The following is a 14,454-nucleotide window of genomic DNA, read 5'->3' on the forward strand; positions in this document are numbered from 1 at the left end:
AAAAGTACAATTAAATGTGATTCTTAGCACATTTTTTTATATCACTACTTCTTTTACTGGTAGACATAAGTATTCAGGTGTACTAGCAACTATGATATAAGATGCTAGGCTGATAAAATTTAGCACGATCCCTTCAAACCCCACAAAGCACCAGGTTTGTTCTGACCTCACTTCTACAGTTTTGGAATTGCTGTTCAAGTATTCTCTCTGTTTAAAATTACTAAAACAGAAACTGGGCCAGATTCATTAATTGGAAAGACACTTATATTTTGAGCACTGAGGTCTGTCCGAGCCTTGAATTCTGGCCTGCTGTAGATGGGTTTTTTTGTTAATCATCTGATTTATTTCCTCCAGTGTCCCAGAACTAGACCAAGAACAACTTTGAAGCACCTATTTTTATTGTTTGCATAATCTAGCATTGCTCAAAAAATCTCAGTTATTAAGGTTGTATTGCAGACTTCAGTGTGGCATTAACTTTGATAACTACATAAATACAACAAACAGTGCTTGTGGACCTAGTCGAAGGGTCAGAAAATACAAGTGGAGGGAAAAATCCTGGCCTGTCCAAAGGATTTTAGTTTCAAATGTCCTGAACTTAGGTGCTGTCCCTGCTATCTGTACTTCTTGTAGTATTAATCTCACAAAAACCAAAGGTCTGTGAACAGACTTCCAGAAGGGTAGGCCCTACATCAGAATGAGAAGATATACACATACAGCCTAAAAGATTCAATTTGCAGCATGACTGTCTTTTTCAACTTCAACTTGACTGTAACATCCTCCAAAGAGTTTACCAGCAATAACCTACCGAGTTTCACAGTCCATGCATAGACAAGTTATGTTGTATTCTTGCTCCTCTGTTTACCAACGTACTGAAGGCAACCTTGATTTAGTATTTTCTTACATCAGTAAAATTCTGCTGAGATTCATAGATAAATCCGCTGATGGGCAAAGTAATTCTCAAAACTATTTTTTGTGAATCTACAGAATTGGCTAATTGCTCGGTGCTGTGGCTTTTCCTAGTTTGCATTTGACAAAGTGCTTTCAAAGAAACTATTCAAACCTTCTCTGATACTGCAATTTCTTTGGCTCTAGTTACATTGAAAACATGGAGCAGGACATGGTGTCTGTATCTCTGTGTAAGTACAAGGAGAGCTAAGAGGTAATTACTTATTAAAGAAGTATTTGATTTAGCTACCAAACAATGGTGCATCAAGAAAATTATCAACAAGCAGTGAGGATGTGTGGTTTCTGCTGCACACACATGTTGGGATGGATTTTTCCTGTAACTGTGTTTCAGCCATTCATCCTCATTCTCCTCTGTCCCATCTCGCGATAAGTGTTGAAGGATACCTTGAAGCGCAGTCTCATGGCACTTTCAGTAACAAGAGCCTCACTCCATTGCGATGTATAACTTTCTTCCCTTTTTCTCCCTTTGTTTTAGAAACTGTACTTTTGACTATTCCTCTTCTCACCTGAGGCTGTGTTTCAGCAGTATATAGTGTGTGTGTGCGCGCACATGCGCATGTAGGTTTTGTGTGTTTCATAAATTACGTGCTTTGGAAACAGTTGTGGAAGGGCCAAGGGAGTTTACCAATAGAATCTCCTTCCAGAGTTTTTCCTGAATCACCAAATGAGGTAGTCATTTAATCACTCAATAGACAAGTTAGACAGGAAATGCGGGAAGACCAACTTTAAGATGGTCTTATTCCTCCAAATGAGAACCCAAACATTTTTCTTCAGCTCTGTGTGAGTACTAAACCACAATCCTAAAGCCACTACTCTTTCAAGACATGCTTTATGGGTAGAGAAAGCTCTGAAAAAGGCATCACAGCCTCAGCCTACAGGAACTCTGCTGACTTGTTTACAGCACTTTTGGAGAGACATTTTGATAAAATACATCTTTTCTGACTACCCATCTTCTTCATTTTCTCATTTCTTGTTCTCTTTGATGAAAATACATGTGTCCGCTCTGCAAATTACTGTTGGCCAACTCTGGATCTTAAGCATGCAAAATATTGTGAATTATTATAGATTTATTTCCTCCATGTGCTAGCAAACTGCTCCCTGCTGCACCTCCATACTCTGTTTTTTGTAGCATGACATATAGGTACTCCACTGTAGCTTGTTATGCAGTACTGCAGTTAACAAATCATTCACTAGTAAAAGGTCATAAAACACAGCCTGACCAAAAGCGTGTGGATCTCATTTATATGTAGCCAAAACACATCCAAAAAAACCCCACAAAACTTCCTATGCTGAGAATTAGCACAAAGCTCCACTTGATTTTAAAATGAGGAGACATGTCCAGAATAGAATAACCCCTGTTTTGGCTTTTCAGTATTACCCAAGTGTTTGTTCCCGTACATACTGCAAATTGTTATGGCAGTCACACAGGGGTAACTGTATAGTCAACAAGCACTTTCTTTAATTCATCTTTTCCTGCATATAAAAATAAGTTGAGATTTGGATTTTCCCTCCTGACAAACCAGCATACGTAAAATTAATTTGATGGGAAAAAATACAGCAGTTTGAATCGGGAAACAAGATACTTGGCAAAACAATATTTTGAAGAAAAACTTTCCAGAAAATTAAACATAAAACCTTTCATGTCTGCTACAGTACTTGACCTTTCCTTCTTCTCTCCACCTCCTGTGGGTAAGTGCCTCCTCCCATGAACTGTAACATGGTAGCTTTATCTCTGCAGCCTTTATGGCTCTGGGCAGTAATTTCAGTGCATGCTCCAGCTTCTACTGGAATTGCTTCATTTACTTTATAGGGTTTTGCCTAAATTTTCCACTAGTAAAACTGAAGCCTCTCACAGATCTTGCAGTTGGACAGTTATTTTCAGAAAGGAAAGGTGGGAGCTGGGTTCACGCCCCTTAGCCATGCACCTCTGCTGTCTCTCTGGGCTTTACCTACAAAGGCCCTAGCTTCTAGCTGCAGAAAGTTAATTTTCTGTGCTGGGTCCAGGGAGACGGGAGCTACTGGGGGTGCACAGTGTGGAGTGTGTGGCTCAGCCTCTTCAGGGAGAAAAGGGAATCATAGCAGAGTCTCCCCCACTCTTTATCCCTTGAGTTGTAAAGGATGCTCCTGTGTGAAGCACATGACAGTAATCTTGCTCAACACTTGCCTAATGGGCTGGCTGCCTTGGATGTCAGAGCCAAAGGAAACCTTCCTTTAAGGTCCTGACGTGGCCTAGCCTGCAGACCCATGCAGTCTCCAAGATCTACCTATACCAGTAGCAGTTCCCCCCAGCTCAGTTTCTTGTAACACCCCGCCTCTGCACCAACCCCTTCCTGGGGATTGTCACCTCTCACCAGCCTGCCACTGGATGAGCTCATCCTCCTCCTTCTGTGGTGAAATCAGTTGGATGAGCTGGGCCACGAAATTAAGCTGCTACATTAAGCCACCTTGTTGTGCCTGTAGCAAAAATAGTTCACGCTGGTGAGCAAGCCTGAAACACACAGCTGTTCTTCAGCTGATTCAAGAAGGGATGTGACACCTTTTCTGTCTCATCCAAATTCACTGGAAGTGGGGGGGCTACCTAAATAACAGTAACAGTCTCAGCCATCCCATTTAAACTGCTGCTCCAGACCTGACAAAGGCTTAGAAGCCTGAGAGAGACTGAGGCATAGCCAAATTTTGCGGCTCCAACAGAGGCTGAATTACAGTAACAGAACAGCTGTGAATTCTCATACAAGTTTGTTACACGGTGACTAAGGGCATATTATTTATAGTTTTCAGCAATCTTGGAATCTGTACCCAGGTTCTGCAAACACAGAAGGCCTGGTCCCCTTCCAAAAAAGAATGGGAACAAAAGTCAGTGAGCATGAGGATGGCTGGGAAGAGCTGAGGGTTAAACCAAATCCAGCTGCCTCCTAGGAAAATGCAGTATTTCTCCTGTGGCTTCTCTTGACAGTTTTGATGGGTTTATAACAGAGCCAATATAGTTTTGAATAGCAAAACTATCTTCATAACCCCTGCAATGCTTGTGTTACCCTGACAGTCTAGACAGCACAGATGTGTCTGCACTAAGCTGGTGATCCTGCCCTCACCTGTAGCACAGCAGCTGTTTTTCCTATTGATGGCTCTTTTATTTTGTTGATGACTAATGCATCAAGCTGCTGGAAAATGAGTTACTCTTCTTCAGCCAGTCAGCATTCAAATATGCAGCTCATATCACTATCTGACTTCTAATTTTTGACCACAGATGCAGTATTTTAGGGGAGGAGAGTCAGAGACCATATCTATCACTTGACATTAAGTGCTTAAGTTCTCAGAGTAAGGGCCAAGTCGCCTTGTGAAGTAGTGCCAGCTCCAAGAATAGAATTTCTTTACTTGCCATGTCTTCATTTCAGCCCCCTCCTGTGTGGTTTTTTTTCCATTGACAGAATTCGCTTTTTATTCAGGAAATGGATATATCCACCCTCCATCTGTGAGCATGTGTGTGCGTGTTTTCTTTCTCATAACTTCTCTTTGTGAGCTAATGGGTGTAATAGTTGCCTTAGTGAGGTCATATTGAGGCTCAGGCTTTCCAGTCAGTCACAGGCAGGCTTGTGAAGAATACACAGCTGCAGCTGCTTTGGGTGGAAGCACTGATATGCATGCTTAACCCCCTACCCACTCCAACCACTCTCCTCACCCACTGGTTAGCTGACCTAAAGATTTCCCTGCAAATCCATCTGGCAGGCTGTAAAGTCTTGGCTCTATTCTTGATAACATGAAATAAGCTTTGGGTCTACAAGGGATCTATTGATCAATAGCAGGTGAACCCAGTTCTTTTTGCATCATCTCAAGGACTGTGCAATTGATAGCCTTCTCACCTTTCTGACATACAACAGGCTTGGGCTGAAGTTCTGATTAGGATCCAGACCATGCTGTTACACACAGAAAGAAAGTGAAGCCAGGATCTTAGAGCATTTGCAAAAAATAAACACCACCGGCCAAGCCCACCCTGCAAAAAATCATAAGCAGCCTCATAAAGGCCCTTTACAGTCCCTGCTGGACATGATGTAAGTGTTGAATGGCCTGAGCAGCCTCTCCTCAGTCCTTGCCTGCTCTGGAAACTCCATGTGCAACCAGTCGGGCACACTCCCTCCCTCCCAAGGGTCTTCTGCTGGGAGGAAAGGGACAGTGCCGCTTTTCAAACTCTGGCATTGATACTTGCTATACATTCTTCAAAACCCACCTGGGCTACACTGCTACAGTTGTGTGCCATAGGTACGTTACAGTCACAAGAGAGGCATCAGGTGGAAAACAAGAGCCAGGGAGCGATAGGATTATGACTTTCTGGAGGGGACCCTTAAGGACATCAGCCACCTTCATTAAAATTATATTCATGTTCCTCTAAACAAACTAGGGTCAGACTGTTATTCATTATAGGACCCAACTGCCTTTGCATGTTGTGGACTGTATAGGAACAAGTAGCCGATACCTAAGAAACTTGTGCTCTGAAGAAGCAGTCTAAAAACATCAGGGGAAAAAAGTGGATACAGCTACTGTTACAAAGCATCTTAGGAAAGCTAAAGAAACTAAGCACATATCTATAGGCAGAACTTTTTTTTTGGTTTTTTTTGCTAAAATTCAACAGCATGATTCAAAACTGTAGGCAGATTGGGGTATTTTAAAATTCAGAAGAGCTGTCTAGAAATCTTTCTGGAACACTGATCCTTAAGGGAAGCGTGCGTGCCGTTAAAAGTTTTGTACATAGGTTGTACTGTAAGATATATGAAACTGCATTTCTCACTCACCTTTCAGAGATCCTTTGGAAGTTTTTCACAAAACCCCTCTCTCTCTCCACTTCATAGTCAGTAAGTTAAAAACAAGTGTTCTAAAAATAGTTTCTCTCCTGCTTAGGTCTTTTCCTTTTCTCCCCATAGTTTCCATAGGGGCTTTCTTAAAAGAGGAATACAACAGCACAATTTGATGCTGAAGGTTATAGTCTGTCCTATTAATTCATTTGACCACCTTAATTTACTTTATCTTACATAAACAAAACAAAAAACCTTATTTGAAGAGGAGGATACACTCTTAAACACACTAAGTGACAGACTGTATCTTTAATATTTTTTACCCTGAAGCTACCACCATCTGGAAGTATTTAGCACAGGAAAACAAAAAGCCCATCTAAGTTCACAAGACTTGTTGCCTGCAGTACTTGAGCAAGAAGATTAGTATCCCCATTCATTCATTTATTTATTCTACCCACACACAATGCTAAGTAATTTTAAAATCCAAACAGTTTGGAAAGCTCCTGCTGTTGCTTGTGGGCTAAAGCCCAAGCTGAGGTTATCATGTTTGCCTTGCAGCAACAAATGGCAATTTGCACTCCATAAAGCATTGTACACAGTTTGTAGCTGTGTTTGTAGATGGCTGTAGGACATCAGCTGTGGCAAGGAAAGTACAGACAGCTGAATCTCTAGTCTTAGCAAGCACAGAAAAAAATTGATTTCTACCCACTTGAAATTCAAATGCATTGTCAAAAAAAAAAAAAGTCCTGCCCAAATCCAAGAGCTTATGGGCTGGGTTTTTTTTTTTTTTTTTTTCTTTTTAAATTGCTGCTGTGTTCTTCTCCAGTTGTCCTTATGAGTAGAGTGCACACAGCCCACAGCATGTGCCTCAGGAGTGAAGTTTGCTCAGGTCTTTTGAAAACAAGAAAACTATCCTGTTCCCAGAGCAGTCACCATGCAGACATACCTTACAGACATGAATGGCATGTTTCATTAAAATATCATTTTTGTGCAGCAGGGTTGCAGCCTCAGATTTTAGCTGCTTTTGTATTTCCCTTTTAATAACTCCAGCAGTATCTGTGGTTATTAACATCAGAGCTTTTTTAGCTCTAGTGAAGTGAAGTTACAAAAAACAGAGCTGAATGGTGGTTTTTTTCCTGTATGATTCCACTTGACTATGTTAAAGTCACAGCTCCCCCAATACTCTATTTTGCAGAATACTCAAAAAAGGACCTTAACAGCAAGGGCAATTTCAGCCCTCATCCCATACGTGGGTTCAGTGTCCTTTCAGTTTGATTGGGTTTGTATGTGAAGATGGGACACCATGCTTGATCTTACAAGGGGCCAAGCGCTGTGGACCCAATCTAACAAGTTACTTCAGCAGAGCATGTACATATGTAAGTGCTTTGAAGCCAGAGCACCTTCCAGGATTTAGCTGGTAGTCTATGGGAGAAACAGAAGTATCCTCAGAATGTTTTCTTTTCTCTGGTGGATATTTTGGATATTAAAGAACACAAGTCCATATCCTAATTCAGAAGTGAAGATACTTTTACAGAAGAGTGGTATCTCTGCCTTCCCTTTTTACATTGGGGCTATGTTGGAAAAGAACTATACAATTTACCTACCACAGCATGGTGTCCTTGCAAAAAAAGAAAAAAAGTACCTGTCTGATCAATATGTATTCTGTCAAGCAAATATTAGCTCTTCAAGCAGCAGCTACATTGGAAGCAGCTGCAGTTATCTCAGTTGCTTATGCCAGTCAGAGCAAAGTTTTTCTGTTTGCTTTTCTAATCCTTGTTCCTTGTACTTCAAGAGACAACAGGTTCAATCCAAAGCTTCTAGTCACACCAAAGCAACTCCACCAGCAGAATAACTGATTTATTTGGGCATCTAACTCCTAGTTTATTATTTTAAGACTTTTTGAAAACTGTCTTTGATGGTTAATCCTATCTGCTTTAGCACCTGGTAGAAGGGACTTCTCTCTGGCTTCAGCAGGCCAGTTTAAACAGGTTTATATGATGCTCTTTACCTGCAACTGACCTTCTCCTTGTATAACTTTTTTGGCTGGATCTGTGACTCAGCCTGTTAGACACCATAGCCTAATGTCAGTAAGTGCTGGAGGGATCAACACTTACACCTCAGCCACTATATTACAAACCAAAGAAAGTTGGCTGTCAGACATAAAATTGCTCCAGCCAAGAATCTGTAGTGCTTTTCTCTTCACATACCAAGTATCATACAAGACAGGAAGACAAACAGAAGAGCCAGTGAAGCAAAATATTAGCCCAGCTCTTAGACTGGCAAGAGAGCTTGAACATAGCAAGACTTCCCCTTGCTCCCCCCACCCCAAGGTTCCCACAGCTGTTCAACATTGCTGTGTGGTGCTCTTGCCAAACAGGTGTCTCTGCCTCCCTGAGGGCTGGTAACAAATGACTATTTGAGTTCAATTTGTGCAATGGAAACTGTTTCCATTACAAGCATAAGTGAAATCTATCCAAGCAACAGATTCTGGGATCCCAAAGCCCACATGTTTTCATAACCTATACTGACATAGCCTTAGCCTTTCCACAAAGTCAGTCAGGCCAATGATTTCTTTGTTCCTCAGCTCATGAAACACGAGTTGGCAAACACCACCTTCAATAAGGCAGGTACCCCTCTAAACCCCCTGGTTTAGAGGCTCAAACCCCAGTCTGCTTAGAGCTTTAAATTCAAGAGATTACTAGTGCAAGAGAACCACTGCAAAAAGCTTACACATACATTCCTTCCTCATGCATGATTTAAATACTGTCAACACTTCTTCCTTTGCAGTCTAGCAATTCCTACATTAATCATTCTGCAAATCAGTTTGGTACTGAACAGAATTGCATCATATTGTAACAATTCGACCATCCTAAGCTGAGGCTGCCAGAGGTTGATTAATTAACTGCACACTGTGACACATTTTTAAATGATCTGGTGTTTTAAGTTGATTACGCACAATCAGAACATTTACAGCTTTCCAATACATTCCTCACATATGAGAGGACCAGGAAAGCTAGCTTGAGCTATACTTCAGACTAAGCCCCATGTCAAGTGTTCCTTTAATACACATTCAGGAACCAAGTCTGCATATTCGATGAATCAGCATCTCGCTACATGACAGTTTTGACATTTTCTAGAGACATTGGTATACCTCCTAATCGCAAGGTACATCACATAGCTCTATCCATCCTTGGAAGAAGGCTCACTAAAGTCCTTCAGGGGAACTGACAAGCAGGTGCCTGTAGGGGATGGCTATGACTGTCCATCAACAGAGATCAGACTAGCAGGATTCAGTGGTAAGAACAGACTCTTGAACATTTGATTAAACTACACTTCAAGTCACACTATCTGCAATTAGGTTATGCTGACTAGCAATCAGTTTTGCTTATTTAAACACATGGTTATCTATATCACAGATACTCAGTGTTTTCTGTAACAGCTGACAGTAATTCATCCAGGTGTTTAAGGTTAACACTGCATTTGAACCCTGCTCTAGCAATGGTAGTCCACTTAATCTTGCAGCTCAGATACATAGCTTAATGAACCATTTATAGGTATGGTTTTGCTACTGTGTGACCTGACTTAAAGCTTTGTTATTCCATTCAAAAATTCAGAGTGGCTGTGCAAGCAATGCTTCATTTACGAGGCATTGAGCTCAAATTCCCAGAATTTTTCTAGGACCTTCTCCTAGACAAACTTTTACAGTCTTTCCCCACATTAAAACTAACATTCAACTCAATACTTAAAAGCTTCTTTATTTTACTCTTAGACTTAGGCTTTAAGGACACCTTAAAAATTAGTTACATAACAAAGATTGATATTGCAAAAAAGTGGAGGTGCAGTTCCAAAAAAAAAAAAAAAAGACCCATAGTGTCTTCAAATATAAAAATATATATCCTAATTATTATCTAGGAAAAGTGTACCACCATTTCTGCCTTAAGCTGGTCCTGCCAGCTTTTGGGTCATAACTCCCCGCTACAGAGCTCAAGAGCTCATATTGGAAGGAGCATCTCCGAGGTTCATGTCACAGGCATGATTCATATCAAGCTGCTTCACTGCAGCAGATGGACCCAACCTTAATTTTTTTGAAGGCATTCCATAGTTTTCCCTTGAGCAGTGGGTAAAAAGCATCCAAACATCTCCTGGGAAGCGTATGTCATATACACAAAGCCATCTTCGTCTTTGTAGTCCCTGTACACTTCTGCCATTGTCAAGGACATACTGGCTAGGCTTTTGTTGTTCACCAGCAGGTAGAAAGCTTGTGTAGCAGTTAGAGCCATCCTGCTTCTAATTGAAGAAGGGAGGAGAAATAGAGGGTTACTCATTAGCACATTTAAGAAGGTTTCAACTTCAGTCTATGAAATACATTCAGCAGAGCAGTTGCATGAACTATGTACAAGAAATGCTGTGTAAAGTCATTATGTGGTTTAACGTCCTCATCAGCAGGAAGTTAACTATGCTTGGAAGCCAAAAGGCTTGTGCTCTGAGGAGAGGCTTACATTGTTAGACCATGAGTGCTACTGAGCTTGGGCTCGCTCTCTCTCAATTACCAGAGAGAAGTGCTGAGTAGAAACCAAAAGCTTCTGCAGTACATCTGTAGTAAAGGATTCCAGCATGGCCCATTACACTTATTTTAAGTTCTACCTTCAAAGAAGAGTCCTCCTCAGAGACATTACATATGAGGATCAGGACCTAAGTTGTCCAAGAGCATCACTTACAGAAGTTAACATCTAGAAAAATCTTTTCCATACTTTAAGAAGTGTGCTGGAAAGCACATAGCTTTTATGCTTTGTCAGAGAACATCACTAAATACTTTGGGAGACTTCTTCCCTGTAGCATTTTATAAAGAATAATTTAGAAGCACATTTCATGTCACTCACACCTACAAGTTGCTTTGAACTTGAGCAAAGTCAGCAAGGTGCAGTAAGTAAGAGAGCAAGGCAGTAACAGCCCTAAGCAGAACAGAACCACAGAGCCCCAGCACCAAGTTCACCAAGCAAGAAGAAAGCAGAACAGGACTCAGATATAATCTTTACTCACTACAGTTAGGGGAAAGAGAGAAGACTTTATGAATCCAAAAAACACAGACAGCATTTTTTAACTCAAATGTGCCTGAGAAAACATCTGTTGATTTTCTTTAAACACTTGCAAGACAGGGAAGCCGTTACTAATACCTTCATCCTCCTCCCCACTGAGGAAAGCAAGATGTCCCAGCGCAGCGCTGAGGTACCTGCCCAGAGAAGAGCAGCAAGCCCCAGCCACAGCACGGACCCGCAGGTGCTTGCTACCTACCTGATGATGGTTATGAACTGCGTCATGGTCAGCTCCTCGGGAACAAGAAACTTGGTTTTGTCCAAGAGAGGAAGGTATTTCTCTTTATGGTATCTCTCAACAATTACCTGTTTTAATTAGAGTCACACTTAGCAAAACCTGAAACATCCAGGTCCCTCCCACACACACACTTTAGAGAGGGGTTCCCAACATTTCTTTTTTAAATAGCAGCAATAGCCTCCGACAACAAAACAGAGATTTACCGGGATTTTTGTTGGGAACTTCGCCCGGATCCCTGCTACTTCTTCCAGCCGGGTGGCTGCGCGGGAGAGAGGAGAAGCGTTACGCGTGCGCGCAGCCCGCCGCCCTGCCCCGCCGTGCCGTGCCCCCGCCGCCCCTACCGAAACTCTTCCTCAGCTTGAACGGCCTGGCCGCCTGCGCCCCGGGCATCGCCTGCATCCTCCCTCCACCCTGCTCCCGCCGCTGCCGGTGCCGCCGCCGCCGCCGCCCGCGCCTCTTACGGGGCCGGCCCCGCCCCGCCCCGCCCCGCCCCGCCCCGCCCGGCGCCCTGCCCGGCGCCCTGCCCGCCGCTGCTGCGGGCGGAGCGAGGGGCGGCCCCGCGGCCCGGCCCGGCCCGGCGGCCGCCTCGGCCCTCGCACCTTTTCCTCTCCCCGCCCCGCCGCCCGCGGGAAGGTGAAATGTGCTGCTGGCGAGCCCGCCTTTCCAGCCGGTCCGAGCAGCGTCCCGTCTGATCCTTGCTTGCTTTGACAGGCGTTACCCAAGCTGCGAGGTGCTTTGCATCCGAGACAGCATGAGGCTTTGTGAGAGGTCTTTGACTACCCTGCGGGGTGGTTGAAGGGGGCAGCTCAAGGCTGGACTCTCTCCATCTGTCTTCCCTTTCCAGATGGCCAGTCCAGAAGGTCAGTTAACCTTCTTCGTACTTGCAAACTGCTTTCAAACTATTTCTTTGCTTTTAGGAAGAAAAAAAAAAAAAAAGAAGAAGCAGTTTTCATATCCTCAGGCTACCAGATTGCTTATTTTCTGAATGACTTGGGAGGTGAGTTTTACCTCTGTTTTTGTCTCTAAGGCATGGTTGTGATTTTAAGGGTTCCCAAGCAGACTTCAGGTCCATCTATTTGCCAAATGTGATGGGACAGATTCCCTGCCTTTTGGATTGCTTGTTCACCTGCTTTTACTTCAGCTATCAAGATGGCTTTGCAGCCAGATGTGGCTCAGCAAGGAGTAAAGTTAAGGCTGGTTGTTGTGTATATAAGTCATCTTAATGGATGGCTGGAATTGATCGCCATTACTTACTCATTTGGTTTGCTTATGCCTTTAAAATATAGTCATTTTTATTTTATTTGATCTACCAGGCTAAGGGCAGCTGGAAGTTTCTAAGATTTATGAGTTACAGTTTATGAGTTATGGGTTTGGCTGCTTTTTCAAGGCAAAATCAATGACTGTCACCTAAGATCATTTTGAAAAGGGACATCTTTATTACAGTTTGTGTGCACTATGTATGCATATGTCACAATTTTCAGCCAGGCTTTCCAGAACAGTTTCCAGTGGCTGAAGTCCTTAGTGCTGCTGAGCTGTCCTTTTCTCTTGATCTGGAAGTGATGAGCTTTAGTCACAGCACAAGCTCCCCCATGTGGCACTACGAATTTAATTGCTCAGACAAGACAAGATTTTTACTTTGAGGAGTTCATGAGCAAGGGCTCTGAACTTGGAGAGAGGACTTGAGCCTACGCTGGAATGGTTTGGATACAGCTCCTCCTCATGAGCAGACCTCTGCATCAGGGCTGGTAAGCTCAGGGGTTTGCTTATAGAGCTGGATCTAACTTCAGTTCTTTTGAGTAGAGGGGGGATGACAAACTAGGGGAGCATGAGTGGAGGAGGACGTATGCCACGGAAATGGCACAATGCCATAACTCAGTCTGGTGATACACGTATTTAGGAAGGTGAAGTAACAGAAGAATAACTAGAAGGGTAAAGAAACAGCATAGACCTACATATAGCACAGAAAAAAAGCCTGTGGGAGGCAGAAGGGTGTGTGGAGATCATAGATTGTGTCTTTGGAGTTGTGGTCACTGTGGGGCTTCCCAAAGCTGTTCAGGAAGTGTACCAGTTCTTCCACACACACCTGCTGGTTTCTGCCCAGTAGATCCAGTAGAAAGATCTGTGATCCGCTGTGTGCAGGCAAGAGGGAACCTGTCACACCAGGGCTCTGCCTTCTGCGTCACCTCTCACTGCATACAAAGTATGAAAGCGTGGCTCTGTACAGACATCAGCAGCCCAGCTTCCAGAGAGAGGTGATTTCTTTTCATAACCATAAGCTCCTACAGCTGCTGCTAGTAAGAAGAATGAATACCTCATAAGAAGGGGAGCCAAAGAAGAATAATTTCCTGGTGATCAGTGAACCTGGCGACCAGTTACAGCTCTAACTTCTATGAGAGCTAAGAGTGAGCACAGACCCAGGCTTTAGTTAACATGTGCTAACTAATAACGTAATGTGTTTCACTATCTGCAGGCAGAGAGAATGGGAGGTCTAGTGTGTGACTACGTGGCACCTGCACTCACTCTTGCATGGAAATACCCAGTTTCAGACCCAAATGTGGAATTTATTCCTTCTTTTGTCCTTTCCCTTGTAAGTTTTTCTTGCATGCACATAATTAATAAACTGTTAGAGCAATTTTGTGTAGAGAATGGAGTACTCAGAGGACCCTACTGAAACAGAAGGACCAAAGGGAATCATTACTCTATTTTTACCTGCTTGCACATCCAAAGACTACACTCGTAGGAGTCCTGTAAGTCCCTGAACGTTAATGCACAAGCTTGAAGTTGCATATCTTATCTAGTCCAGTTTCATTGCCATGCTCATAGCCTCTCCCAGTGTCCCAGGCTGGCAGCTATGTAACTGAATTCTGATATATCTCTTGTCTCCATACTGAAGTGATCCCAGCTTCGTGGACCTAATCACATACAGAGTCTGGCTCAAACGAAGTTAGCGTAAAAGCAGCACAGAAACAGCATGTCCTTCACATTGGCCCATTTCACCTGAAGACATTAAAAAACTTGTCTCATAGCCTCAAGGTATTTTAGTCAGGGAATTATTTTCCCCATGTAGAAGGGTGCAGGGTGACCAAAATTTGAGGATAATGTAGAGTTTAAGTTTCAGTAGAAATGAGGGAGCTCCTGTGAAAGAGAATTACAGTATATAAAGAGACCCTGAAATAAGGTGGTAGGAACCTTTTGGGAAAGGACAAACAGGTTTGTCCGAGAAGTATGGCTGAAGTCTGAATACACAATACTGCTGCAGTGGAGAAGTGTGTCAGCTAATGACTGAGCAAATGACGGAGGGCTTTGCTTCCTGACCAAGTGGAGGGGTGCTTCTTTCATAGACTTTCTAGCATATGTGAGTAGTCCGTCCTAA

General features: G+C 43.0%; 1 protein-coding gene across 1 annotated transcript; it reads right to left on the reverse strand.

Annotated features, from left to right (window-relative positions):
• Positions 1-9,826: 9,826 nt before the first annotated feature.
• On the reverse strand, positions 9,827-11,480 carry MAP1LC3C (microtubule associated protein 1 light chain 3 gamma). The gene is made up of 4 exons (XM_075706926.1): positions 11,423-11,480; positions 11,285-11,340; positions 11,043-11,149; positions 9,827-10,037 (listed from the first exon to the last, which is right to left on the reverse strand). The coding sequence occupies exons 1-4, from the start codon at positions 11,478-11,480 to the stop codon at positions 9,827-9,829; spliced, it is 432 nt and encodes a 143-aa protein (XP_075563041.1).
• Between the last annotated feature and the right edge of the window lie 2,974 nt (positions 11,481-14,454).

Source organism: Pelecanus crispus, chromosome 3 (assembly GCF_030463565.1).
Source record: "Pelecanus crispus isolate bPelCri1 chromosome 3, bPelCri1.pri, whole genome shotgun sequence".
In the NCBI taxonomy this organism is placed as follows: Eukaryota; Metazoa; Chordata; class Aves; order Pelecaniformes; family Pelecanidae; genus Pelecanus; species Pelecanus crispus.